The following is a 27,978-nucleotide window of genomic DNA, read 5'->3' as shown; positions in this document are numbered from 1 at the left end:
ATTCTGGGGTTAGTAGTTCCAGAAGGATTACTTGAGCAGGACTCTACCCACTTAGCCAGTCTCCTTTTGATAAATAACTCCTCTTTCCTTACCAGACTGATAGTATTCTGCACCTCCTATTTTCCCACCCTCACCATTGACATATATGGTAATAACCTCATATAATTTCCATGATTTGCGAGGGACTTTTAGAATTTTGCATGAATCTGTACACTTCTTGCAAGTTTGTTTTTCTCCCTTGGTTGACATTGAAGGTGGAAAGATCAAGGATTGGGATGCTCTATATTACTAAGGATGTTGAGAAGCAACAGCAGCCTAGTGTAATAGAAAGAGGACTAAATTTGAAATTAGAGGACCTGAGGTCAAATGCTGAAGTTTGCATGTATGACCTCAGATAAGTCACATCCTCTGTGGCCTTGGTTTCACCCTCTGTAAAATGAGATATTTATATTTTATTAATCATTCAACAAGAATTAATTATTTACTATGTACCAGGTGCCATGCTAGATGCCAGAGATACAAAAAGAAAAATGAAGCAGCCTCTGTCCTGAAGGAGCTTACATTCTAGTGAAGATCTCCAAGCTCCCTTCTAGTTCTAAATGTATGAACCTAAGAGAAGGTAGAAATCCAGGGGAGGTTAGAGTATCTTGGTCTCTTATAAATGGGATGCTACTACTTTTTTTTTTTGAAAGATTTTATGTATTTTGAGTTTTATAATTTTCCCCCTAATCTTGCTTCCCTCCCCCCCTACACCCTGCAGAAGACAGTTTGTTAGTTTTTACATTGTTTCCATGGTATGCACTGATCCAAGTTAAATGCGATGAGAGAGAAATCATATCCTTAAGGAAGAAACATGAAGTATGAGATAGAGCAGAATTAACATAACAAGAAAGCATTTTTAAAAAAATTAAAGGTAATAGTCTTTGGTCTCTGTTCAAACTCCATAATTCTTTCTCAGGAGGGATGCTGCTACTTTTTAAAAAATCTTAATATCATTTTATTTTTTCCCTAATCACACATAAAGACAATTTTCAATATTCGTTTTTATAAAATTTTCTCCATCACCAAGACAGTATGCAATCTGATAAAGGTTATCTGATATATAGTATATTAATTTTTATATTAGTCATGTTGTTAGAGAAGAATCAGAACAGAAGGGAAAAAACACAAGGAGAAAAACAAACAAAAATAAAGTGAAAATAGTATGCTTTGATCTGCATTCAGACTCCATAGTGTTTTTTGTCTGGGTGTGGATTGCATTTTCTATCACAAATCTTTTAGAATTGTCTTTGATCACTATGTTGCTGAGAAGAGCTAGGTGTGTACCATAGTTGATCATCTCACAATATTGCTGTTACTGTATCACTGTTCTCCTGGTTCTGCTCACTTCACTTAGGATCAGTTTAGGTAAGTCTTTCCAGGTTTTCCTGAAATCTGCTCACTCATTTCTTTTATAACACTAGTATTCTATCACATTCAAATACTACAACTTGTTCAGTGATTCTCCAGTTGATGACCATTGGGATGATATTTCTAATACTTTTAAAATATTCAGAGATCTGTCAAGTAAAAGGGAAATGGGGCTTGGGGGAGATGAGACATGTTTAAAAGTCTTGGCTGCATCCTCTCTGAAACTTGTCTGATTCCATCCCTCCTATGAAATTTGTTTCTGGGAGCTTCTAGGCACTAGATAACAGAGAGCTGGAGCAGATGTTGCAGACATAGCAAATACAGTTGTGATTCCTCTGCCTCTTGCCTTAGTTTCAGAGGTTGGGCTGCACCCTGGAGAGACTGGGATAGGCAGGTCTTAGGGGACTCCTGCCTGGGACTGGGACTGATCCTCTTTCTGTCTGTTTTCAGCTTAAGTCTAGGTGGGACAATAGATAGAAGACCAGCATGGAGTTCAAATCTGACCTCAGAGTCTTACTAACTATGAGACTTTGAATGACTATGGGCAAGTCACAATTCTGCCTTTGTTTCCTCATTTGTAAAATGGAGATAATAACAGCACCTATCTTCCAGGATTGTTGTGAGGATCAAATGAGGTTATATTTGTAAAGTGCCTGGTGCAGAGCCTGACCTAGAGAGGTGCTTTATAAATGTTCTACATATAGATCTAGCTATTCATTCATTCCTTTATTTACCTACCCATTCATTTATTCATTTATCTATTCATTCCTTGATTTACCTATCCATTTATTTATTCATTTTTCTATCTCTTCATTCCTTTATTTGTCTATTCATTCATTTATCTATCTATTCATCCATTCATTCCTTTATTTATCTGTCTATCCATTTATTCATTTAATCTATCTTCATTCACTTATTTATTTTCGTGGAGGCTCCACAGTTAATAAATAGTAAACCCAAGCCCTGGATTCCAAGTTCTTCTGCTTCCAAATGTAGTACTCTTGAAAAATAGTTTTCAATGAATAAACATTTTCCTTTTTTTTAAAAAATATTATTGATATCTTTTGTTTTCACATTGCCTAAATTTTCTCAATAACCCCTCTCTCTCCCTCCTCCTTCCCATAAAGCAAAGAATATTTTCTAAAGAAAATGAAGAAGAAAAAACAGCAAAACTGATCATACATAGAAAAATTCTGAAGATACATGCAGTGGTCCACATTCCAGGGCATTCTCCCCATCCCTTCCCCTTGGAGGTCTGCAAAGAAGTGGAGACAGGTGTCTTCTCTTTCATCCATTCTTTTAGGCCAGGCTTCTTCTTTGTAATTCTGCAACATTCATTTTCACTTGTTTTATGGTTGTCCTTTCCGTTTCCATTGTTATAGTCATTATGTGTATTGTTTTCTTGGCACTGCTTACTTTATTCTGCATCATGTTTCAGTGCTTCTCTTTTCATAGTGTTCCTCATTTCTTACAGGAGAGGAAAGGGGAAGGGATTTAGCATTTATGAAGTACCTATTATATTCCAGACAGTATGGTAAGCACTTTAAAAATATTATCTTGATACTTGAAATAACCCTGGAAGCCAGATGCTATTGTGACCCCATTTTATAGTTGAGGAAATTGAGGCACATAGAGATCAAGTGACTTGTGACTTGCTTAGGGTCACATAGTTAGGAAATATCTGAGACCAGATTTTCAGTTCAAGTCTTCTTTAAAGTCACCCAGTGCTCTATGCATGGGTTACCAGCTGCCTCTTAAAGCACAATAATATTCCATTCCATTCACATTCCACATTTTGTTTAGCCATTCTCCAATAATTTATTTCTAGTTCTTTTGTGTATTTATTTTCTCTCCTTCCCACCTCCCTTACTGTTGAAAGAAAAAAAAAGGAAAAGGAAAAATCCTGGTCAGAAATATGCATAGTCAAACAAGACATTGCTACACTGGCTATATCAAAACCATATAATTCAATCTACACCTTGAGTTTCTTCTCTGTTAGAAGACAGAGTGGGTAATGTGTTTCCCCATAGCTCCTCTGGAATTGTGGCTGGTCATTACCTTGATCAAAGCTCTTAAGTCTTTCAAAGTATTTATCCTTACAATGTTGTTGTTGTTGTTGTGTAGATTGTTCTTCCGGCACTGTTCACTTCCCTTTTGTATCAGTTCATACAAATCTTTTCAGGGTTCTCTGAAACCACCCCCTCCATTATTTCTTATGGCACAATATTATTCCATCACCTTCCTATTCTATAATTTGTTCAGCTGTTTCCCAGTTGATGGACACCGTCTTAGTTTGCATTCTTTGCCACCACCAAAAGGGCAGCTATAAATAATTTTTGTGTGTGAGTTCTTACCCCCTTTCTTTGGTCTGTAAGAGTGCACAGGCTTAGTTGTAGTATCACTGAGTCAGAAGGTGTGTATCATTTACTGACTTTGGGGGATGTTTTCCTACAGTCACCAGGCATGTTCCTCTTTATAACTAGACTATAAACTCTTAGAGATTGAGAACAGGTTGCTGCCCATGCTCATCATAGGTGCTTAGTGAGTGTTTGACTCTTAACAATCATCCATCAGCCTTTCTTGAAGAGCCATTGACTGTCTGGGTTTCTTGAATAGCTTCTATCCCCTCTCCAGTTGTATAATCAAAATCAAGCCTTAACTAGGGTGGTTCAATTCTAGTTTGAAGTTTTCCTCTGGGAGAGCCTCATCAGACTAATGATTAGGGCAAGTAATTGGAGAGCGCTCTTGGGTTGAGTGGATGATGGGATGGTATCTAGGGTCAGGGTCTGTCCTATAAGCCTGGAGGACATAGGGTGAGACTAGAGAGCCAGGCTCAAAATCTCTCCTCAGTTTGCTGGGAATTCATCAATCTGGACTGGAAGGTGCACCTTGGCTTTGGAGTGGTAATAGCATATTGCTGTAAATTTTGTGTAGACTGTTTCACTCTACAACAGTTCATATCCAGTGTTGTATAGGATATAAAATACTAGGTTTTGTATCAGAGAGATCTGGATTCAAATCCCACCTCATACTCTGAAGTCAGCACTTAACCTCACTGAGTTTTGATATCTCTGTCTGCAAAAATGAGGGGGTTGAATTCAGTGACCTCTTAAGCCTCTTTAAGCCCTAGATTTAATGACCAAGCATTTTATGTTCTTGGGACATGGGATCCTCAATGGATCACTATCTTCTGGAGTCTCTGACCATTTACTATATCTCATGAGACTTGATTCATTGCAAAATAAACCCCTCCAGGATTGGGAGAGTAGAATTTCTAGCATGAACATTAATCAAAACATTCATTAAAAAGATTATGTGCTGTTGATTAAGAGACTTGGGTTCTATTTTTTACCACTGACCAGTTGTGAAGGTACTTGTCTAGGACTTTTATTTCCTTTGCTATACAATGAATATTAGACTATATTGTCCTGAGGTTTTTTTTTCTGCCTTTAGTGTCCATTCTTTTAAAAGCATTTTATTAATGTTCTCCTTTTTCCCACCCCCCCTCCATTTTTCTTATGTTTCAATGACTCCTCCTTCCCAATAAAACCTTTCCTTGTAACCAGGAAGAATACTCAAGGAAGATAAATCAACATAGTGGCCATGTTTGACAATGTGTATCTTATTCATCTCTGATGAGATGTGAGAAGCTGAGCAGTCTTTCCTTCTGAGGCACCTTGCTCTCTATGATGTCCCTTTACCTCATTCTGCTCCAATTTTTCTATGTGAAAATTTCCTCCTTTAATCATTCGATCTGTCCCCCTCACCTTCCTGTTCTGTCTCAGGGCTATTCCTGTAGACTTTTCTTAAACTTGACACTCCTTTTCTCATCTATGCACTGGTTGAATGCCGTGTCTAAATACATTCCTTCCTCATCTCTGCCTCATAGAATTCCTTTCTTTTTTAACAATGAACATCAAGAACTATCTTCTGTTATCCCCATTTGCTAATCCATCCTAAATTGTTATTGTTACTGTTCGGTTGTGTCTGAGTCTTCATGATTACATTTGGAGTTTTCTTGACAAAGGTACTGGAGTGATTTGCCATTTCCTTTTCTAGCTCTTTTACAGGTGAGGAAACTGAGGCAAATATGGTGAAGTAACTTTCCCAGGGTCACACTGTCTGAGGCCAGATTTCAACTTAGGAAGATGAGTCTTCCTGATTTCAGATTTGGCCCTCCATCCAATCTGCTATGCCTGCATTTATTTATTTTATTTAGGCAATATTTTTGTTTTATGTATTTATAGATGTATTAGTTGTCTTGACCATTAGAAAAAAATCTTGTGAATAGGAATTTTTTTTCATTTTTGTCTTTAATATCTTTAGTGACTAGCTCAGTGCTGGCACACAGAAGTCATTTAATAAATGCTAATTGGCTGAATAAGTCCTCTCTTGAGTTTAAGGACTTCCAGGGAAGGCAAACTCCCAATTCATCTGTGAGAGTGTCATCTCTTTTGTGGTCAGAAAATTCCTCCTCTCATCTGATCACTATCCTTCCTAATCATTGCTGGGTTAATTAAGGTCTGGGATGGGTTTCCCTTGTAGTTCCTGGAGGAATCTCAGCAGAGTCACTGACCTTCACCCCCCTGGAGGACATGATATTTCTGAAGTGGGAAGAACCCCTGGAACCAAATGGCCTCATCACCCAATATGAGGTAGACCTATCTCTTTGAGATTGCCTAGGAGTGCAAACCTTGGTCCTCTGGGTAGATACAGACCCATAAGCATTGCCCAGAAGCTTGGGGGATGGAGGTTGGGGAGAAGAGATGGGTAGATGGTAGAGGGAAGTGGAGATAGGGAGGTGAGAGGAAAGAGTTGTTTAGATTTTGGAGAGAAGGGAGGTAGAAAGTTGGGGAGGTAATCCACAAAATTTGTTATGAGGGCTTAATGACCTGTGTTCCCTCTTCTCTGTGACTTTCTCATCCCTTGACCTATCTCCAGATCAGCTATCAGAGCATTGAGTCATCAGACCCTGCTGTGAATGTGCCTGGCCCAAGGCGCACAGTGTCCAAGCTCCGAAATGAGACTTACCATGTGTTCTCCAATCTGCATCCGGGTACCACATACTTGTTCTCTGTGAGGGCAAGGACTGGCAAGGGCTTTGGTCAGACGGCCCTCACTGAGATCACAACCAACATCTCTGGTGAGCAACCACTTTCCTCGTTCTTCAAGCTAATCCTGTGAACTATCTCATGTCATGGAATATAGTGGAAATCAGACAAGGTTGGGTACCATTATTGCATTAGAAGAATAGGAGGTGGAGAAGTGGTTCCTGGGTGCTTTGGTAAAGATTCATGGGAGTATTTGGAGATGAGGGGGTTATTCCCCCAAAAGAGGCTGTCATATAATGATTAGGGGCTCAATTCATTTTGGTTCCTTTTTTTAAATTTTAAATTTTTTCTTTTTTTGTTTTCAAGGCAATGAGGTTAAGTGACTTGCCAAAGGTCACATAGCTAGGTAATTATTAAGTATCTGAGGTCAGACCTGAATTCAGGTCCTCCCAACTTCAGGACCTGTGCTCTGTCCACTGCACCACCTAGCTGCCCTTTGGTTCCATTTTTGACCTAACTTTTCTGATTTCTGGGAACATATCCTGCTGTCCTTGGGGAGAGCTTTGTTCCTTCTCTCCAAAGGGTCACTCAGTGTCTGTTTTGTGTTTTTTCAGTGTGCTATTAGTCTTCCCAATACTGAGAGGTAGGTAGCATGACCTACCAGGCAGAGAGCTTGGAAGACCTGACTTCATTTCCTACTTCTGACACAGGCTGTGTAACCTTGGGTACTTAAATGTCTCAGAGCTCCCTAAGACTATGGTTGTGGAGATGGTGCTGATGTACATTGGAGTGGGAGGTTCTTTACCTAGAAGCTCCCTATTCCACTGAAATCACAGATTGAGAACCTTATTGCTCACCCTTTTGATACTTTCCAGAGGAGTTATGAAGGCAGGGGACAGAGAGAGGGGTCAGAGAAGCAGAGGACAGTGAAGTCAGGGAGGCTGGAGATGGGAGTGGTCAGGGGGGCAACTGATACTGATGTATCAGGCATCCTGGGGATTTGAACATAAGTGAAGGTTCAGGGGAAAGAAGGGTCAAAGAGGTCAGTGATCTAGAGGGATCATGGAGGTTGGGGACCAAAGGATCAGAGGATTAGAGAATAAAGATTTAGGGAAGATGTGAAGGATTATTAGAAATGAAGGATCTGGGAGAATTCAAGAAAGTAGAATGTTAAGGAGTCAGAGAGGTTGTAGTTAGGGTGATCATGGAGGTTGGAGGCCAAAAGATGTGGGGTGGACCCTGAAGGATGAGAAAGCTTGGACCTGGGATATTTGGAAGGGCAAGCACTTTCTGGGGATGGAGGGAATCAGGAAGGTTGGTTGAACAGGAGTCAGGGAGTTCAGGGACAAAAGGGTCAATGAGGCTTGAAAGTTAGGGAGTTAGGGAACTGGGGACTGAAGGATCAAGGAGACTGAGAACAGAAGGGATCGGGAAGCTTGGCTGTTAAGTGATCATAGATGTCAGGGACAAAGGGAGGTAGGACCAAGGGACCAGGGACCATGGGGGCTAGAGATTAAGTAATCAGGAAGAGTGGTGTACTAGGGATGAAGAAAGCTGAGGATTCTTCAATCCTCAGGGAGGCTACAGGTTGAGATGTCTGGAAATCTGGGAATAGGAGGGTTCAGGATTCTTGGGTATTAAGGTAATAGAGAGGTCAGAGACATAGGAGTTTAGGGGATAATGGTCATGACATTTGGAGTCTAGGATGCTCTGAATCTCCTCACACTTCTCACCTGGTCCCTGGCTCACTCCTCCCCATTTTTCTCTCCCCAGCTCCGAGCTTTGACTATGGGGACATGCCATCCCCACTAGGGGAGTCGGAGAGCACCATCACAGTGCTGCTGAGGCCAGCACAAGGACGAGGGGCCCCCATCAGGTAGGATGGTTCAGTAGGGAGGGCTGAGTGTGAATGATCTTGGGGACAGGCAGGTCCTGTGGGATTTTTTTTCTTTCATTTCCTTTCCCTGTTTGTTCTTTTGATCCCTTTGTCCTTTCTACCTTTCTGTCCTTTCATTCCTTCTCCTTTGATTCATGGTTCCATTCTTTTGTATAAACACTAGCTCCCTCACCCCTGTCCCATGCCAACTCCATTTCCATCTCTGTTCCTTTTTCCTCCTCCTATGTCCTTAGTAACCAGTTGAACCTAGTTACTAAGGGATATTAATCATATGGTATGTGACTGATTATGGATTCTGGACTCCAAGGATGTTGGTCACTGGATCTATGGACTATAATTGCTGAAGATAGTGGCTTCTGTAGACCTGGACATTAAGGATATTGATTACTATGGATCTTGGTCACCATCAATACCAGTCCCTGAGGATATTCACTGATGTGAACATTACTCATACTTATCATAGACTTTGGTCACTGAGGAAGTTAGTCATTATGGGTGATGATCATTGAGGATTCTAGTCCCCTGTGATCAACTTTAGGGTGCATTGACTACTGAGAAAATAGGTCATTGTGGATTCTGGTGACTGGGGATGCTGATTGCTGTGGACTTTGATTACTGTGGACATTAATTGATGATGGAGGTCACTCAATAAACTGATAATTGGAAATATTGATCCCTGTGTAGTTACTGTCAAAACTAATCACTGAAGTTGTCAATCTCTGTATATCCTGCTTATTTTGTTCACTATGGATTCTTGGTGTGAAAAGATGGTAGTCACTATAAACTAGTATTGAAGATAGCATTCTCCTTGAACCTTGGTCACTATAGATATTGGTTACCAAGGACATTGACTACTATGGATGCATTGAGGACATTGGCTACAGAAGATATGGGTCACTCTAGATGCTAATTGTTGAGAGGGCTGGATACTGGGAACTCTGTTCACTGAGAACATTGGTCACTGAAGAGTTTGATAGCTGGGAATACTGTCTATGGAAAGCATCAATCAATATGGATATTAGTCATTGAAGATACTGGCTATTAAGTATACTGGCCAATCTTTGAGGATTTGATCAGTATGGGATTTTGGTCAATTAGTCATTGAGGAGGTCAGTTCCTGTGGATATTAGTCACTAAGTATACTGATCATGGCATATTGACAATAGAAGATGCTGGCCATTGATGATATCTGGCTATTAGGATGTTGGCTATTGTGGGGACTGGTCACGTTGCATGTTGATTGTGGAGGACTCAGATCACTCTGTGTTGTTCAGTGAGGATGTTGGCAAGTGGGGTACTGATTATTCTGCATGTTGGATATGGAGGACCCTGATCACTGAGGGGCACCAATTAGTGTAAACAGAGCAGTCTCTGGACATTGCAGACTGTGTGAATACTTGCTCTTTGTCTTTCTTTGCCACTATAGAAACAGTGCAACCCTCTTCTTTAACCTAGGTAGAGTAATTGGAAGAGTGGGGGCTTCTAAAGTATGTAAGGAGGTGGAAGTTTGAGGATTATGTGTTGAAATTATGCCTGAGATGGGAGCTTGGTCATGAGATGGAGACCCAAACCTGAGGGAGGACCTTTGGGGGCTGCCTCATTTATGATCAATAAGGAAGATTTTTTTTCCCTCTTACCTGTCCCCAAATCATGATAAGAGAGTTAGGTTTGCTGTTAAGAGAAATTCTTTCATAATATTAATATCATTATTCATACTAGTGATTATTTATACAGCAACAATAAGAACTGGTTATATCAAATGAAATACTATTTGTAAAGTATTTAACAATGTCTGCTATGCTGCCATTATAATGTTCATAAATAGTGCCCATAGTAGGTGTTTTAATAAGTTCAATTTGATTTCTTGCTTTAACACTTTAAGATTTGCTAAAGGCTTTACATACATTATCTCATTTGATTTCTACAACAGACCTGTGAAGTAAGTGCTATTGTGAATCTCATTATGTAGATGAGAAAACAGAGGTTCAGAGAGATGGCTTGACTTGCTTAGAGTTACAAAGTCAATTATTTCGAATTCTAATCCAGGTTTTCTTGATTTCCACCAATATACACTATTTCTCTCTGTTACATGTGAGGTAGCTGACAGGAAGACAGGTGTGGGTGTCTCTTTCCTTTCTGTGGCCTGGGCAGTAAGAACCAGGGTTAGAGGCTAGAATTGAGTTGGCATCACATAAGTAGGTCATTTAGGTAGGACATGAGACCTCAGGGGCTATTATTACTCTGGGGGCAATGCCTACTCCCCACTTTACTCATTACCCCCAGAGATGGTAGCAAATGGTGTCTGGATTGTTACCATGGAGACAGGGATGTAGGAGAGTCTCTCATTTGGGTGGATTTTTCAAGCCACAGGGCAAGAGAGAGAGAGAGAGAGAGAGAGAGAGAGAGAGAGAGAGAGAGAGAGAGAGAAGCCTGAAGTTTCTTTTTTCCTGGAGTCATCCCAGGGAAAACCAGACTGCAGTAGAGCTGACCCTCCTTTCCAAAGCCTGCCCTGATGAAGATGGGACAATTAACTTATTTTATGGGGAATTTGCATAGAAGTTCTCCTACCTTGGTTCTGAGCCTCTTCTGCAAGATTGCTTTTCTCCTCCGATGTTTCCAGTTTTCCTCTTGTGAAAATGACTGGCTGACCTCTATTTTGGGGCAACTCAAGAAATCTTAACCTCTAATCTTTGGAGTCAAGAAGGCCTGAGTTTAAATCTTGCCTCAGACATTTACTAGCTATGTGACCATGGACAAGTCAGGTTACTTCTCTCAAGACTTTTCTCATGTGCAGAATGGGGATAATAAAAGCCCCTACTTTCAGGATTATTGTGAAAATCAAATGAAATAAAATATACAAAGTGCTTTGAAAATCTTAAAATCTTATATGAATGTGCTATCATTATTATTTATATTAATTAATAAATATCTATAATAACAATCACAATTTTCCCAAAGGACTTTACTTCCATACAGTGAAATAACAATTTTTCCCCAAAATCCTCTGTTGCTGTCATGGTGTGAAAGTATCGGGGATTCCCAAAGGCTTTATGTCATTGGCTTGCAAGATATAACAGGCCTATCAAGCTGGAAAGGGGTTCAAGGGTAGTTCTGGTTCAGAACTAGCCTGGCTATATTCAGAGATGCTTATTATGCAGGCTATAATGTTTTAGACCCTGCCATTCTTAAAACTTGAGTACTGAGTTTTAGAGTTTTAGATTTCTGAAGTGGGGTGGGGAGAGAACCCACATTTGAAAAATCATGTCCTTAAAGTTTTATAAATTAAATTAAAAAAAGCATGAATTTCTAGAGTCCAAAGTGATTTGGCCATGGAATTCTAGCTTGAGTTAACCCGACTCTGGAGGCCAATCTTCTTACCAACCTTTGGGTCTATTGCACATCATGACCTTGTCTTAAGGCTCATCATAATCTTGATCTGACTTTCCTGACTCAATCTTTCTCAATCCCATGGAATCTCAGACTTGGAAGGGACCTTTGAGGACATCTAATCAAATCCCCTCCATGATTTCCCTGAGAAGTCACTAGCCATTCTTGACTTGCAGATCTCTACTGCCAGGACACTTAGAATCACAGAATTTGGGAGTTGGAGGGTGCAGGATGATCAGGAGCCATTGGTTTTAACCATTCCTTAAAGCAATCCTCACAATAAAATATATGACAAGTGACCTTTGAAAATCTCCAGGAAGGGGAGACTTTCCCTTTTCTCCCATATGACCCCTTCTGCTTTTGGACAATTCAAATTGAGAGGCCTTGGAACCCAGAATGACCTGAGTTCAGGTTCTGCCTCTGATATATGATCTTCTCCTTTCTCTGAGCCTCAGTTTCCTAATTTACATAATCTGGGATCATAAATTTAGGGCAGGGAGACACTTTTAGAGATTGTTTTGTCTAACTGGGCCCTGCCTCTGACAAATTGACTGTGTGGCCCTGGGAAACTCAACGCTAGAGGCAAATCTCTAAGATTATAAGATACAGAAAAAAATAATGACCTGAAAGAGTAGAGAGGAGTTTTTTCAATCTGTATCCTCTACATAAAAATTGTTAAAAAGTTTTCCTTAGGATCTTTGAATCATGAATTTAGAGCTAGAAAGACCCTTAGAGCCCATTTATTTCAAATTTCCTCTCTTTTCCCCACATATAAAGAAACTTAGGACCAGCTTTTACATGAAGCTGAAATCTGCCTCCATTTATTTTCCTCTCACTATTGAAGTTTTTGAAAATTTGACCCATTAGACCAACTTTGTGAACTCTTTGGTATTCTTGAATCTATCATGTAACATCTCAGCTAAACATTTTAGCCTCATGTATACCCAAAATTTGATGAGCATGGCATTATTGCTCTCCTGAGAGTCAGTGATGAGACTGAAGAGAGTAGGACTAAGGACAGAATCTTAGGGCATTTCTCTCTCCTTGGGCCCATAGAATCTTCTGTGGGTCAGACAAGTGTGCTGATGTTTGTCTTTCAATCTTGAAGAGGATCATGATATCAGGGAGGTGATGCCATAACAAGCAGGTGAATTGGATTTGAGTGAGTGAGGGGAGTGCTTGGCTAAATAACCCGCCCCATGTTTTCCTCTGGAGCCACAGGATCTAATAGTCACATATGAACTGGATGACTGGAGATGGCCCTGGATCCAAGACAGTCAGGATTAAATGACTTGCCCAAGGTCACACTGCTAGAAAGCATCAAATATCTGAGGATGCATTTGAACTCAGGTCCCCCTGACTCCAGAGTTGGTGCTCTATTCATTCTACCCTGTCACATACAAAGAAGGAAATCATTACTATTTTTAGGGACCTTACATTCTAATAGGGGAGAGAATAAGCAAGTATAAAAATACAGAATAAAGTTGATGTACATATATTTACTCACATCTACATATGAATACAGAAATACACATATATACCCCCACACACATGTGGACATATAGATATATGTGCACAGATGCACATATATGTATTTGTGTGCATGTAAATATATGTGCAAGTATGTGCATATGTAAATAGTAGTTATTTGGGAAGATGGATCCTAGCCATTGGGGGAATCAGGAAAATCTTCATTCAGAAGATGGTGCTTGAATTGTGTTTTGAAGAAAAGAGAGGTGCTTTCTGAAGTGGAGGTAGGAAGAGAGTGATTTCTAGACATGTGGGATAGCCAGATGGGAGGGTTGTTTGTGAGGAGAAGGGAAGGCCAGTTTGGCTGATTCCACTCTCCACTTGCAAGGCTGGACCAGATTGTCACCAATGGGATCCAGTTAAGCTCCCATTCTCCCTGCTGATTGTATCTGCATCTTTGGGTTTAGATTTTCATAGGTCACATCCCCTAGCCAGGGAACATTCTCCAGAAAGCTCCTAGAATTTACAGAACCTTACATACACCTATACACAAACCATATGGGAGCTCACATTAGTGGTTAGTGGGAAGGGTCATTGCTTCCCAATTGCTCCTTTCTGGGTATAGGGAGATTGTCTCTGTCTAGGACCAGCTCTGCAAAGGGACTGTGTGACTCACTCTTTCCTTTACCCTGCCTTCCAAGCTCTCAGATGGGGACCAGAGGAAAGAGTCAGGAGCAGCTGGGCTATCAGATTTAGGGAAGCTATTAAAGAGATGGTACCCAGAGATAGTGGGCTCTGGTTCTGGTACTCTTCTGGACCTGGAGGTTCCCTGACTTTCCCAGTTGAGGCAGGGACTGGTCCTTTTAATTGCCTTCCTGAAGCTTGGTGACGTCAGCTGAATGAGACAATAAGAGTAAGAATTTATAGAGGGTTGGGGGGTGGCTAGGTGGCATAGTGGATAAAGCACCGGTCCTGGAGTCAGGAGTACCTGGGTTCAAATCTGGTCTCAGACACCTAATAATGACCTAGCTGTGTGGCCTTGGGCAAGCCACTTAACCATGTTTGCCCTGCAAAAACCTAAAAAAAAAAAGAAAAAAGAATTTATAGAAGGTTTATCAGTAGGTAATTTGCTTTATTTATGCAATCCCATTTGTTGGATGGCATATCCCTCTTCAGTTCTCCTACTCCCTACTTTCTCCTTGCTATTTTTCTGCTAGATGGTGCAGTGGATAGAACACCTCCCTAGATTCAAGAGGACCTGAGCTCAAATCCAGGTTCAGAGGAGAATGCTAATGTATAGGCCTAGTCTGGCAAGGTGGAAACAAATGGGACAGGATTAAAGTTTATAAACTAATCAAAGCAAGAGAGGGCAAATGGGGACTTACTCATCAAATCTTAGAATGGGATCTGCTAACTTTTCTTAACAAGGTTTGCATGGTGTTTTACCTATATTATCAATCTTGAGTTACGTTCATATTGAGCTGCAATGTGAAGGGGAATTGGGAGGGAAGATTGGAGTTTCAGTCCCATTTTAGACTGGGTGACCCTGGTCAAGTTACTTAAACCACAGTGGACCTTGGTTTTCTTATCTATTGGACTTGATGACCTCTAAAATCCTTCCCAACTCTAAATCTATGACTTTTTTTTATTGTCTCATTTGAACCTCACTACAAAACCGCAAAGTAGCTACTGTTGGAATTATTTCCCCTATTTTACAGATTAGTAAACTGAGGCTCAGAGAAGTTAAATATATGACCCAAATCACAAGGTGTCAGAAACAGAATTAAAATTCAATTTTCTTCAACTCCAAACCTACTGCTCTGCCTGATATATCCTGTTGTTCCTAAAACAATGACTCTTCAGAGTTAGGTCCATGCTCTATTATTGACTAGCTAAGTGACCTTGGGCAAGTTAATTTCCCTTGCTGAGTCTTGGCATCTCTCTCTAAGACTAATAATATAAGTATGCACGACATGTTTCTGATGGGGTGCTGTAGCTATTAAGTGCTATAGACTTGGAAGCTATTATTATTTCATGGAACTAGTTAGCCCAAGAGGTGGGACAGGCTGAAAATATAAATAGCTTCCGAAATGTTTAGCTAAATCTACGGCTGACAAAGCCATAATGGGTTACTAAGGCAATAAAAAATTATTGCATTTTGGAGCATGGGGGATGTGTGTGTGTGTGTGTGTGTGTGTGTGTGTGTGTGTGTGTGTGTGTACATCATAGACCACAAAGTGTGTGAGCTGGAAAGGTCCCTAGGGCATAGCATGTCAGAGCTAGGAGAGCTCTTAGAACATAGGATGTTAGAGCCAGGAAACAACCTTAGAACACAGAATGTCAGAGTAGGAAGGGTCCTTAGAACTCACAATGTGCAAACTATAAGGGTCCTTAAAACATAGACTGTCAGAGCTGGAAAGGCTGCAACTTGAAAATGGGATGTCAGAGTAGGGAGGGGCCATTTCTTTTCTTAGTGAGCACCTAATCCAATGTCTTCATTTTACAGAGGAAGAAACTGAGGTCCACAGAGGTGAGGGGATTTTCTCATTGTGAATTAGTGGCCCAGCCTGGTCTATGTGGTTCCATAAGCCAGGGCTCCCATCTTTGAAGAAAGTAGGAGCATGTGGGAAAGTGTGACCTCCTCCACATTGCCTCAGTTCTGCTGCCAGAGACAAAAATCCTTGGTCAGTAAGCTCCTGAATCTGCCTCGTGGATAGGTACCCAGAGGTCTTGCATTTGGGTGAGCAGAGTGATACAGTGAAAAAGAGTGGATTTAAAGTCAGGACAAGAGTTCCAATCGTTTCTCTGATGTTAACTACCTATGTGACCTTTGGCAACTCAATTAAAGTTTCTGGACAAGAGTTTTCTCTTCTGTATAATGAGTGGGTTGAATTACATAGCTTCTGAGGTCTCTTTCAGTTCTAGAACTCCATTCATGCACACACGTGCGTGTGTGTGTGTGTGTGTGTGTGTGTGTGTGTAGGATTTTGCTGAGCCGTCAGCCGTCGGAGTCCCCTAATATTGCCAAGGTAATTTGGGGATTGGGGGGAGGTTTGCTATCACTTCTAGGTCTCTGCTCTCAGATCCTTTTTCAGGACCCCCTCCACACCTTATCCTGTTGCCCAGAGGATCTTTGACCATCCTATTTCTCCTGTGCTCAGTGTATACCAGGTGATAGTGGAAGAGGACCGTGCCAGGAGGATGAAGCGGGAGCCTGGGGGTCAGGATTGCTTCCCAGTGCCATTGACCTTTGATGCTGCCCTTGCCCGGGGTGCGGTACATTATTTTGGGGCAGAGCTGCCAGCCAACAGCCTCCTGGAGGCCACACCATTTACTGTGGGTGACAACCAAACATACTGGGGCTATTGGAACCCACCACTGGAACCCAAGAAAGCATATCTCATCTACTTCCAGGCCACAAGCCACTTGAAAGGGGTAAGGAGCAGTCTGGGGCATGAACAAGTTTGGGGGGGATACTCTCTTTTCTTCTTAGAACTAGCTGTCCTCTTTCCTGAAGGCCAGGCTGTGGGGGAAAATATCCAGAGGTTTGGGCAAATGCTGCTCCCTGGTCTAAACCTCTTTATACTCAAAAGCATTGAGGGGTAGTAGAGATCATTCCAGATTTTGAGTCATTATCTGGATTGAAATCCACGTTATGCTATTTACTACTTGCCATGGCCTTAGATCAGTCATTGAACTTTTCTGGTCTCAGTTTCCTCAATTGTAAAATGAGGAGATTTGACCAGATGATCTTAAAAGTTCCTTCCAACTTCTATGATCCCCAAGGTTCCCTCCTTCAGTCTTCTTCCATTCTTTGTGTTTCCCCCAGTTTGTTTCATGTCTCCTGAATGAGCCTCTGATTTGAGTATTTGAGCCCCAACTTATCCTTCCAGCTATGTAACAGCTATGAAAGAGAGGACAATACTCTATGGTCACAGTTCACAGTGACAGCTATGGAAGACAGGGTAGAACTTTGTGGGCACAGTCCAATGTGACTGGGGGAAGCTGGGATGTCCCCGCCTCAGGAAAGTGGAAGCCCCCTGAAGACCAGGCTCAGTGGTGCTGAATGTCCTTCTCTCACTTGTGTCTCCTCAGGAAACCCGGCTGAACTGTATTCGGATTGCTCGTAAAGGTAGGACCCTATTTGTTCCCCTCCCTTCTACCAGCCTAACCAAACACTCCTCCTTTTCCATAAGTATTCCCAGTTCTCTTGGCTCCACAGACTTAATGGCTGACTTTTCAGGGAGTTTGCTTTGGGGAGGTGGGGCTGAGAGTCATCCACAGACAGGCTATGAATGAGGCATGTCTGTGGGGCTGGTCATAGATGGAGAACTGATTTGCATCCCCATTGGAGGAGGTTGATCCTATATGTGGAGTTCATATGTGTGCTGTGTTTGAGCACACGTGCGGATGGATGTGTGGCTTATTTGAGTGAGGTAAGTCACACCTTTGGAGTTATACACATAAGATATGTTAGATCATCTCAACTTAATGTGATCTGTCTAGGCAGGTTGATGCCTGGTGAGTTCAAGTCTCGTGTTGATACTAGACAAGAGACATCAAGCAAATCACTTAATTTCTCTGGGTCTCAGTTTCCTCATCTGTAAAATGAAAGATTGAAGTAGATGGTCCCTAGGGTCACTTACAGTTCTGATATTCCATAAGTCTCGAATTTGACCTCTTTTTGGGATAGATTTAGAATAGAAAGCTATGTAGGCAAGGTAGAAGGGCAGGGATATTTGCCTTCCTCTCTTCTTATTACCTATAACAGTTCAGGAGGAAAGTCAGTTTAGAGTTGAGTCATTAAGGGATGGTAGGGAGACCTTTTTTTGTCCCCTTACCCCAACCAGCAGATAGTCCCTTCCCTTTAAGATTTATACACACACACACATATACATAGATACACTTCCCTATGTAAGCACACATATATCAGCTTCTCTTTGCATCTACTCAGGCCCTTGGTTATATATAGTTATTTATGTGCTGTTTTACCCATTTGAGTATGAGCCCCTTGAGGACAGGTACTGGTTTTTTCCCCCATTTTTTGCACCCCCAGAACTCAGTATCTGACACTTGGAAGCATTTGAGCAATGTTTGATAGTTGACTGCCTGGCAGTTGGAGATAGAGGGGAGTCTCCTCTTCTTTACCCCACTTTGGGGGATGTCAGAGCAGAGGTCTGTAGGATTTCTCTCTCTTTCCTCTCGCTTGTTTATAGAATTCAGACTAATTAGGCAGCTGCGGCCTATTGCTTTCCTAGGGTGTGACATTTGGGGAGCTAATGAAGTTGCTGCTGAGCTTGGCTGAGACATTCTGTTCTTTTGTCCAATACAGGGAGAGGAAGAATATCTTAGCTCTGGGGAGGGGGGAGGGGAGGTGACAGGTCAAGGGCCAAAAGAGACTGCGATGCATGGATGAGCCTTGGGCAAAGGTTGAGCAGCTCAGTAGAGGGAGGAGGTCAGGAACTGATGCCTGGCCTTGGCCTCTGGGTAGCCTAGGAGGTCCTAATCTAGGTCTGAGAGTACAGATGGCCCATCTACTGGTCCCAAGGAAGAAAGACTGCCCAGGGATAAATGGGCAAACACTACTTGGTGGCTGAACAAGTTCCCTGGTTGCCCGTATATCACTGGGTAGAACTGAGGGATGCTGCTGGGCAGGCCATGGAGGGAGGGCATGGGGTTGTGCTATCAGGTTGAGGTGGGACTGGCACTGCAGTCCTTTAATCTCTCCTGATATGTGTACCAAGGCAAGTCAAGCATTGGCTCAGTTGGGAATCAGCAGTCCTGGCTTGGCTTCTGGCTTTCTATGTCTTCTATAGGGCAGGTCATTTCTTTCCACATCTGCCAGATAGTGGATTTCTTTCAGATTCCAGCTTTCTGGGTTCTATCTAGACTATCTCAGTTTCTTTATTCTGGCTCATAGGAGTTTCCTGAGAATGAATGGGATGGCAGGGAACACTGGAAGACCACTCTTTTCTGAAGCCTGGGGGGGTCTCATCCCCTATCACCTTCCCCATCCCAAGCTGCTGGGTCAGCTGTTATCTATGGCATCATTTACCATCGTTGTCAAAGAGAGACCAAAGAGGAATTAATGAAACCTTGCATTTAGGGAGCTTCTGGTCTAGTTGTGATCCTGTTGCTCTGTTGTGGAATATCATATTTTCTCTTGAAGCCTCTAAAGGCAGAGCATATGGACACGTTGAGGTCTTTTGGCTTCATTGGTCTATCAATCAATGAGAAAGCTTTAAAAAAAGACTGAATTTAATCAACAGTCTTGCTTCCCCCCCCCCCAAAAAAAAAGACATGTTCATATACCAAGCAGAACAGAAAAAGAGAATTCTATGTGATCCTGTTAGGTACACTTTTTGCTTTAAAAAAAGTATATAATAAAATTTTCAAAGTTGTCCTGCTTCAGAAAATATTCACTGTACTAAGTTTGCACTTACCCATGCTGGAGATATTAAATTGCTTTCTTGTAATCTCAAATTACTTGCTTTGTAAATTCCTGAAGCAGATTTGAACTCAAGTTTTACTACCTCCAAGTTCAATGCGTTGTCCAGTATTCTATTTGACTACCTCTGTTATCTTTGCCCAACTTCTTATTAGAATGTAAGTTCCTGAGGGCAGAGATAGTACTATTTTTAATCTTTGTATGTTAAGTGTAGAATATAGGGCATTCATTGCATTTCAGTTGTGTCTGACTCTTTGTGACCCCCGCTTTGGGTTCTCTGGGCAAATTAGAATGGTTTACCATTTTCTTCTCCAACTCATTTTACAGTTGAGGAAACCGAGACAAACAAAATTAAGTGACTTGCCCAGAGTCACACAGCTAATAAGTGTCTGCAGGGCTCAGGAATAGGAGTCCTCCTGTGCTTAGCAGAGATTTGTTGGATTCAACCCGTCAAATGGGGATGGTGGTACTTGCTTTGTTTCCCTAGTTCATGGGCCTGTTCTAAAAGGAAGCATTTTGCAAACTGAGCTTAGATGAATGTAACTACCCTTATTATTGGTCCAAGAGAAAGAGGCATAAGGTTGGATAAATAGTTGGGACTAGATTGAGGGAGGGTCTTGAAAGCTGAGACTTTTGGACTTGATGGCAATAGGAAGTTTTGGAACAACATATCAGAGAATGTGTACGTGACTGTGAATGTGTGTGTGTGTGTGTGTGTGTGTGTGTGTGTGTTTCTGCTTGTATCCTTGTAAATTTGCATGAGAGTTGCATTGTCATCTGTGGTTCTGCCTGTGGTCTTAGGACTCCCCTCTGATTCCTTGCCCTGGGCTTTCTGTCTCCCCAGCTGCCTGCAAGGAAAGTAAGCGGCCCCTAGAGGTATCTCAGCACTCAGAGGAGATGGGCCTGATTCTAGGTGTCTGCGCTGGGGGCCTTGTCGTTCTCATTATCCTCTTGGGGGCCATCATTATCATCATTCGAAAAGGGTGAGTTGGGTAGAGAGGGTGGGAGGGAGGGACCCCACTTGAATTCCCATGGGAAAGTTCAGGGATCCCTCCTCCCTGTGGTTAGAATACTGTCTCTCCCACCTCTCTTCTTGGACAAACCCTGTAGCCCCCTGTTTTTCCCTCTATATATCTCCAAGGTTCACTGCTTTTTCCTATAAACAAACTGTGTGTCTTCCCCCCCCCCCCCCCCCCCCGCACGTTTAGACAAATCCAAGATTCACTGCTTCTCCCCATGGACAAACCCAGGGACCGCCACCTTTCCTTTTTAAAAAATTATTTTATTTTTAAAATTTTACTCTAGCTACATGCAAAAGCAAGTTTCAGCATTTTTTCCAAAACTTTGAGTTTCAAATTCTCTCCCTTCCTCCCACCCCACTCCCCCATTGAGAAAGCAAGTTACTTGTTAGTTAAAAATGTTAGCCATGACCTTCTCCTGCCTTTCTTTATAGACAAATCTAAGGTTCATTGCTTCTTCTCATGGACAAACTCAATGTCCCTCACCTTTTCCCATGGATAAAACCAGAGCTCCCATTGACCTCTGCTATTCCCTAGTAGGCAGACTTAGAGTTTCTAATGTCCCTCACCAATGGTCTTTGTCTTTGGAGAGATCCAATGTCCCTAGAACATACTTGGCCCATAGTAGGTACTCAGTAAAAAATTGTTCATTGTTTGAAGGATAAAAGTCTCCTACTAACTTTCCATTGATAAACCAATTGCCCTTGGCTTTACTTCACAGGTAAATCCAGTGACTTTTACTTTCCTTTTGTGACTAGATCCATCATTTCTCTCCTTCTTTCTGTAGGTAACCCTAGCATTTCCTGCCTGTACTCTGTGGGCAAGAGTATGTTCCCCATTTTCTCCCCATGGTGTGTCAAACCCATTTTCTCTCCCTTTTATCCTCCATCAGCTACAATCAAATCCTGATGCTTCCCAGGGCAACCTATTCCACTTCTGGACAATATTGAGAAGAGAGGGACTGGTGCTCTATTCACTGCACCACCTAGCCGCCCCCTGACCACTTTAATTCTGTGCAGCAAAAGCATCCATGGCTCTGAGGATGAGTTGTCTTCATGTCAGTGTCAGATCAGTGGGGTTGAGCCTGTGCCAGCTTGAAGCTGGAGAGTGTGTCTGTAAACACATCAGCCATGAAAATAGCAGGCACTTTGCCTGTAGACTTACCAGCCCATGCCAGTAGATGCCACTATCCAGAGAATTGTGGCATGGTGCCCACTCAGTGGGCCCGAATTAGCATCTGGAAGTTGGTTTCACAGAGAGCATGGCAAGATGATCCCTTTTCCTGATATCCCTTCTTGTTTCCCCACCTACCTCTAGGTTATTGAAGAAGGCTAGATGGAGGCAGGAAGGTTAACTTCATGTCCACAGGTGGGGAAGCTGAGGATTGTATTCTGAGATACAGAGCAAGTCTGAACATATTCATACCCTGAGGTCAGGTGTGTTGGGGAATGAATCTGCCCTCTCTGTAGGCCCCCCAGAGCTTTGACCTGGCCAGGCTAGTCCAATAAGAGTCTGTAGGCTGAGGAATGTCAGTGGGGACCTGGGAATAGGGAATGATTCTGAAAATTGTCAAGACACCATACCAGACCTTTTTTCAGCAGGCACTCAGAATTACAGAGCTGAAGGAGAATTCAAAGTATCTGGGCTGATGGCTACTCAAAGCAGGAATCTCCTCTACAATCTCCCCAACAGCTGGTCATCTGGCCACATCTGGCTGCCAGGGGCAGTTTGTTTCATTGTTGGAAACTCCAGGGTTTGGCAATCCTTACTTCATACTGATCTGGAAACTCCCAACCTGTAACTTCCAGTGATTACACCTCCCAGTCCTAACCCCTGGAGTCAAACAGACCAAGACCAATCCCTCTTCCACAAGAAGGAAGTAGTGCTGGTAGCACTGTGGGCAGAGCAAGAGTCTGGGGTTAGGGGATCCAGCTTCTAGTCAGACTTCACCTTTAACTCATTATGATTTGACCTTGCGCAAATCATAGGATTCTCTGGGCTTCAGTTCATTTTGGGGAAATGAGAGAAGCAAGTCTTGCCCTGTCTCTCTCCTCAGAAAGTTGTTATGAGTGTTAAATGAAGTAATGGATCAATAGATCAATGAGCAAGCATTTTAGAAAGGGTAAAGCATTGTTTACAAAGAAAAGATGATAGTACATTTTATTGTTATTTTCCCAGCTCTTGGTGGTTCAAAAATCCCATAATCCTTTTTCATGACATCGTCCTCTGGACAGGGAACCCAGAATCCAATGTTCTGGGTTACCTACTCCATAGGAGTTTTGCCATCTCTGCTTAGCTCGGTGCCATCCTTAGTCTCCTGTGGGTGGATGGTGATTTTAAGTCCTTCAGCATTATAGAAGATCACTGCTCCCTTCCTCCCTCATCCCCTTCCAAAGTGGTTGGACAGACATTTGCATTGGAAATATTTCCTGGGTTCTTTGCATTCTTCATAGAAGGCAGAGGGAACTGGAGCCATATCTCAGACTCTAGGAAAAAATGTTCAGTGAACTGTCAAATGGAATAGAACCTCAGACTCACAAAAGCATTAGAATGTTGGAACCGAAGGGGATATTAAGGCACAGAATGTCAGAGCCACAAAGCACCTTAGAACACAGCATATCAGATCTGGGAGGGATTGTGGACAATGGAATGTCAGAGTTGGGAAGGAGCCTAGAATATAAAATGGGAGAACTAGAAGGCTCTTGGAACTTAGAACTTAGAGTTGGGAGGGATCTAAAAACACAGATTGTGTGATCTGGGAGGGATTTTGAAGGAGAGAATTTTAGAGTTGGAAGGAAGCTATATCAAGCTCCTTATTTCACAGAGGGAAAAAACTCAAGACTGGGGAGGGAAATTATGATTTGTCCAAGGTTTCACAAAGAGATGGAGGAAGAGCTGGCACTGGAAAGTCTCCAACTTTCCTCCTGACTGGCTCAGAACCATTTCCTGGCTACAGGCCTCTAGGCTGGGCCCACATCCACCCACTGGCTCTTGTCTCCTCCTTGCTGTTCTGGAGCAGATAAGCAAGATGGGGGTGGGAGGAGGACTGGGAAAGTACTCTTCCCTCAGTCTGGCCTTATTTGTGTTAGAAAGCTGAAGAACTAGTTGAGAGGCAGTCAAGAGGGAACCAGATAGGTTGGTTCTGATTTCTGCCCCTTTGAGTTCAGGATTCAAAGAGAATCAGGGCAGTTTGGAGGATCTGGTAGAGAAGAGACTAGAGTCAGTGACAGGGGAGAGGATCCCTAGGGTCATCCTCAAGAACAGGGGCCTGGAATGTAGGAGGTGGAGAAGGGGACTTACTCAAGGAAAAGATGATCACAGAGACCATCTCATTTAAACTTCCTTTACAAAATGAGAGTTTAAATGAGATGGTCTCTTTGATCATTTTTTTCCTCTAAAGCCAGTGACTTAGGGTCTTCCCTTAGGCTCTCCACTTAGCAAACCTTACCCCCTCCTCCCATGACTGTTCCTCCAGGATACCTCCCCTCCTCAGACCTGCCTTATGTCTCCTTTAGAAATACTTCTTTCTTTTGTTTAGGCACCTCCTTTCCCCTTATTCCTACCTCCACTCTCTCTTATCTTAAATTGTGAGGGTCTCTGAGAGAGGCCAGACCTAAAAAGGGGACAACTCTATGGGAAACTGATGAGAAGCAAATGAGATATGGATTTGCATAAGGACTATGTTTATCTCTTTGGAAGGGAAAATCATGGGTCTAAGTTGGAGGAAGGAGATTAGGGGTGGCAGAGGACTGAACAATCCTAAGGGTCTTAACCCCCCAGCTATCCTTTATACTTCCAAAAATAGGGCTGTTTTAGACCTCTATCCCTTAGCCCTAAAACTTCTTCCAAGCACAGTTTTCAAGACCTTACTCCATTCAAATGCTTGGGCCCTGCTGTGTGACCTCAAGTCAATGACAACCTCTTGGGATCACCAGGCATTGCCTCAAGAATAGAGGACTGGAATGGGTGTAGGGGGAGAAGGGAGATTTACTCAAGTAGAAGATGATCCATTCCTTTTCAAAATGAGAGCTTGGATGAGATAAAGGGTCTCTATGACCATTTTTTTTTTTTATCTGTAAGGCTGAGTGGTCCCATATCCTAGGGAGAATGGAGACAGTCATGTGGAAGGCTTCCAGGGCCCATGTGACTGAACGAGGATGAATTGGAGTTGAGACTGGAGTTACCAAACCAAGAGGAAAAGCAAAAAAAAAAAGTTATAAGAATGTAGGAGATTATTTTAAAGTATTTTAAAGGCGGAGCCTCTGGAGCAGATTCTTGGGGGTGTCTTGAGAAAGGAGGGAGATACTGGAAAGTTTTTGGGGCTCAGCTGTTAGATGAGGACAGATTCTTTTGGAATCTGTACTGAGACTATGAATCCAGTTGACCCCCTAGAGATGAGACAGGATATATGATAAGAGAGGGGGGAGGAAGAAGAGGAGGGAGGATGTGATCCTCTAGAGGGCAGGGAGATAGGGGAGCCTGAATGGAGGAGAAAGATTCAGGAAGAAGAATTTACTTTGACTTTTCAGGAAACTGTAGGCATGCTGGGATCTGATGTGGGTAAATACTATAGGGCCAGGACCAGAGAAGACAAGACTGATAAGATGGGAAAGTTGGGCTAGTAGGTGACCTTACAAGATATCAGAGAGTGAGAAAGGAAAATGGAGACAAAGGCAGCAGAGGCATAGAGTAACCCTTCTTTTTTTTTGAACACTGAGGAGATACTTTCTGATGGGGATGAAAGGGAAGGAAAATTTCCTTTCTCTCCCTCTCTTTTTTTTTTCTTTTTGGTGGGGCAGTGAAGTTAAGTAATTTGCCCAAAGTCACACAACTGGTAATTGTCAACTAACTGAGGTCAGATTTTGAAATCAGGTCCTCTTGACTCCAGGACTAGTACTCTATCCACTGTGCCACCAAGTTACCCTCCTCTGACACAAGTTGTATTGCTGAGTGTGGACTATGACCACTCCCAGGGTAGATTGGAGGATTTTATTTACATGAAAGAAAGCTTGTCTTTTAGAAGTATCCCTTTGAGTATCCTCTAACATGCCTGGTTTGCTGGAGCATTGGACTGACCTGTGTCTCTAGAGACTCAATGTCTTTGATCCAGAGATGAGCTATTCTGCTCTTGAAGTAGAAAGTCTCCCTCTAGTATCTCCAATAAGTGGTTCTCCACCTGCATTGGAAGACCTTCAGTGAAGTGTAACTCACTACCTTGGACCAATGGTTCTCATTGTTTCCTCTCAGGTAAACCGATCCTCTCATAGTCTACAAACAAGTTAAATTTTATGTCCAGGTGTCAACCCTTTAGGAATTTGAAGGTGATAATCTTCTTTTCTCCAGGATCCACATGTCCTGTTTCTCCACTTACTTTATCCTTCTATTGTTAGCAACCATTTTAAAGTATGATGCCTAGGACACTGTACTCAAATATAATTGTACCAGGGCAGAATAGAGTGGGACTGTTGCCTCCCTTTTGTTGTTCCTCTTAATGTGACCTGACACAATCAGCATCCTTTTACCAGAATTCAATTTTGATGCATTAATGTAGTATAGGGTGATCCTAGACTCTTGAAGACTCTTCTACCAGAGCCTTGGACATTTTGTACTGAGTTAGGAAGGTTTACAAAAGGATCTGCTTGGTGATAGACTGGATGTCTGTTGTTTGAAGATCAGTCCAGCTAAGTTTAACATGATTCTAAACTAGCCATAGCATAGATGAGTCAATTCTCTGACCATAGGTATTCTGGAAGACCATCTACCAAGTTTCAGAAAGGTTTTGATCAGTGCTAGGAGAGGGATTACAAATGCTTGAGGAGGTAAGGAAGCAGACTTGGAATTTGGATGATTTTTGTTTTGGTCCTCTCTCTGACCCATATGGGCCCTAGGACCTTGGATGAGGCGATGGACTTGTGGTTAAGAAGACCTGGATTTGAGTCCTGCCTCTGACATTTGCTTGCTGTGACCCTGAGAGAGTCACATAGCTATTCTGTGCCTCAATTTCCTCATTTATAAAATGAAAGGGTTGGATTTGATGACCTTTAAGGGTCCTTTCCAACTTTCTATCTATGTAAGATAATAGTAGCTTTTCTGGCTTCTGTATCACACTATTGGTTTTTTCTCATTGTCTGTCTGTCTGTCTGTCTGTCTGTCTCTCTCTCTCTGTCTTTATCTGTCTCTTTCTCTGCCTCTGCCTCTCTCTTAGCACTATTGTCTAGCTATTCCTCTTCTGTCTTTACTTGTTCAATTGATTTTTTTAACCTGAAGGTAGGATGTAACATTTAGTTCCATTTAATTTCGTCTTATTTGATTTGACTTAGAGTTCCAGTCTGACTTGATTCATCATTCCATTTTAGATCCAATTTGTGTCATCCAAAATGTTTTACCCCTTCTGCTTCATCCCCATATCCCAGGTTTTTGTCATTCACAAATGTGATAAAAATACCTTGTCTTTATCTAAGTCCAGGGTCAGAATGCATTAGAGCATTGCATTAAACTTCTTCCTCTAGGTAGATGGGCATTGATTCATTAATCACTTCTCAGCCAGCCCACCAATGAGCTGGAACAGATCCTTTAAAGGATCCATCCTGACTGAGATCAAGAACTGGAAGGTACCTCAGAGACCTTCTAGTACAATCCACTTATTTTACAGGTGAAGAAACTGAGGTCCAGGAGGTTGAGTGACTTGTTCAAGGTCATGCAGGTAGTAAGTGGAAGATTTAATATTTGACCTTTGGTCTTAGGACTCTTTCCATCGTCTCATGCTTCCTCTTCTCCCCTAACCCCAACTCCAACCTCTTTCAGAGGATTTTTTTATAAGCTACAGTGGGATAATGTACATTGAAGTGTTTTAGAATAGTTCCAGACATGGAAGAAAAGTAGTCTCTGGACAAGGTGTTGGAGAAGGCCCTTTTCAACTGTAGCATTCAATGGTTCTTTTAGGTTACTTGCCTTGAGTTGAGGCTGAGAGGTGAAGGGAGCCAGCTATGCTGACCATAGAGGTGGGGGGTTCAAGGGTGATTTGGACTCTGTGAGAGGGCATTGCCTGAGAGTGTCTGGACTGAGCTGAGAGAACTTAAGTCTAACATCCTTGAAGGAGCTGCTGGGATGGGTAGCTGGCCTAGAATTGTCCTGATCCGGTTATGTGTAGGTGCTACATTGGAAGAACTCCAACCCTGCCTACATCAAACCATTGGGTGACCAGTTATTGCTTGGGTGATTGTGCAATGTGTACGAACTTTTGAATGAATGAAGGTGTGTGTAGGAGATTACTTATGTAATTATATATGTGAGAAT

General features: G+C 42.3%; 1 protein-coding gene across 2 annotated transcripts in view; it reads left to right on the top strand.

Moving 5' to 3' along the window:
- PTPRU (protein tyrosine phosphatase receptor type U) overlaps positions 1–27,978 on the top strand; it is a 120,593-nt gene that overhangs the window by 52,341 nt on the left and 40,274 nt on the right. For both annotated transcript variants that reach the window (XM_074217892.1, XM_074217893.1), the window contains 6 exons: positions 5,956–6,065; positions 6,352–6,553; positions 8,235–8,337; positions 16,377–16,650; positions 17,311–17,347; positions 20,508–20,646. In XM_074217892.1, the coding sequence (XP_074073993.1) occupies positions 5,956–6,065; positions 6,352–6,553; positions 8,235–8,337; positions 16,377–16,650; positions 17,311–17,347; positions 20,508–20,646 (865 nt within the window). The remainder of the gene's footprint in view (positions 1–5,955; positions 6,066–6,351; positions 6,554–8,234; positions 8,338–16,376; positions 16,651–17,310; positions 17,348–20,507; positions 20,647–27,978) is intronic.

Source organism: Macrotis lagotis, chromosome 1, assembly GCF_037893015.1.
Source record: "Macrotis lagotis isolate mMagLag1 chromosome 1, bilby.v1.9.chrom.fasta, whole genome shotgun sequence".
In the NCBI taxonomy this organism is placed as follows: Eukaryota; Metazoa; Chordata; class Mammalia; order Peramelemorphia; family Peramelidae; genus Macrotis; species Macrotis lagotis.
This window is presented reverse-complemented; position numbering and strand designations above follow the sequence as displayed.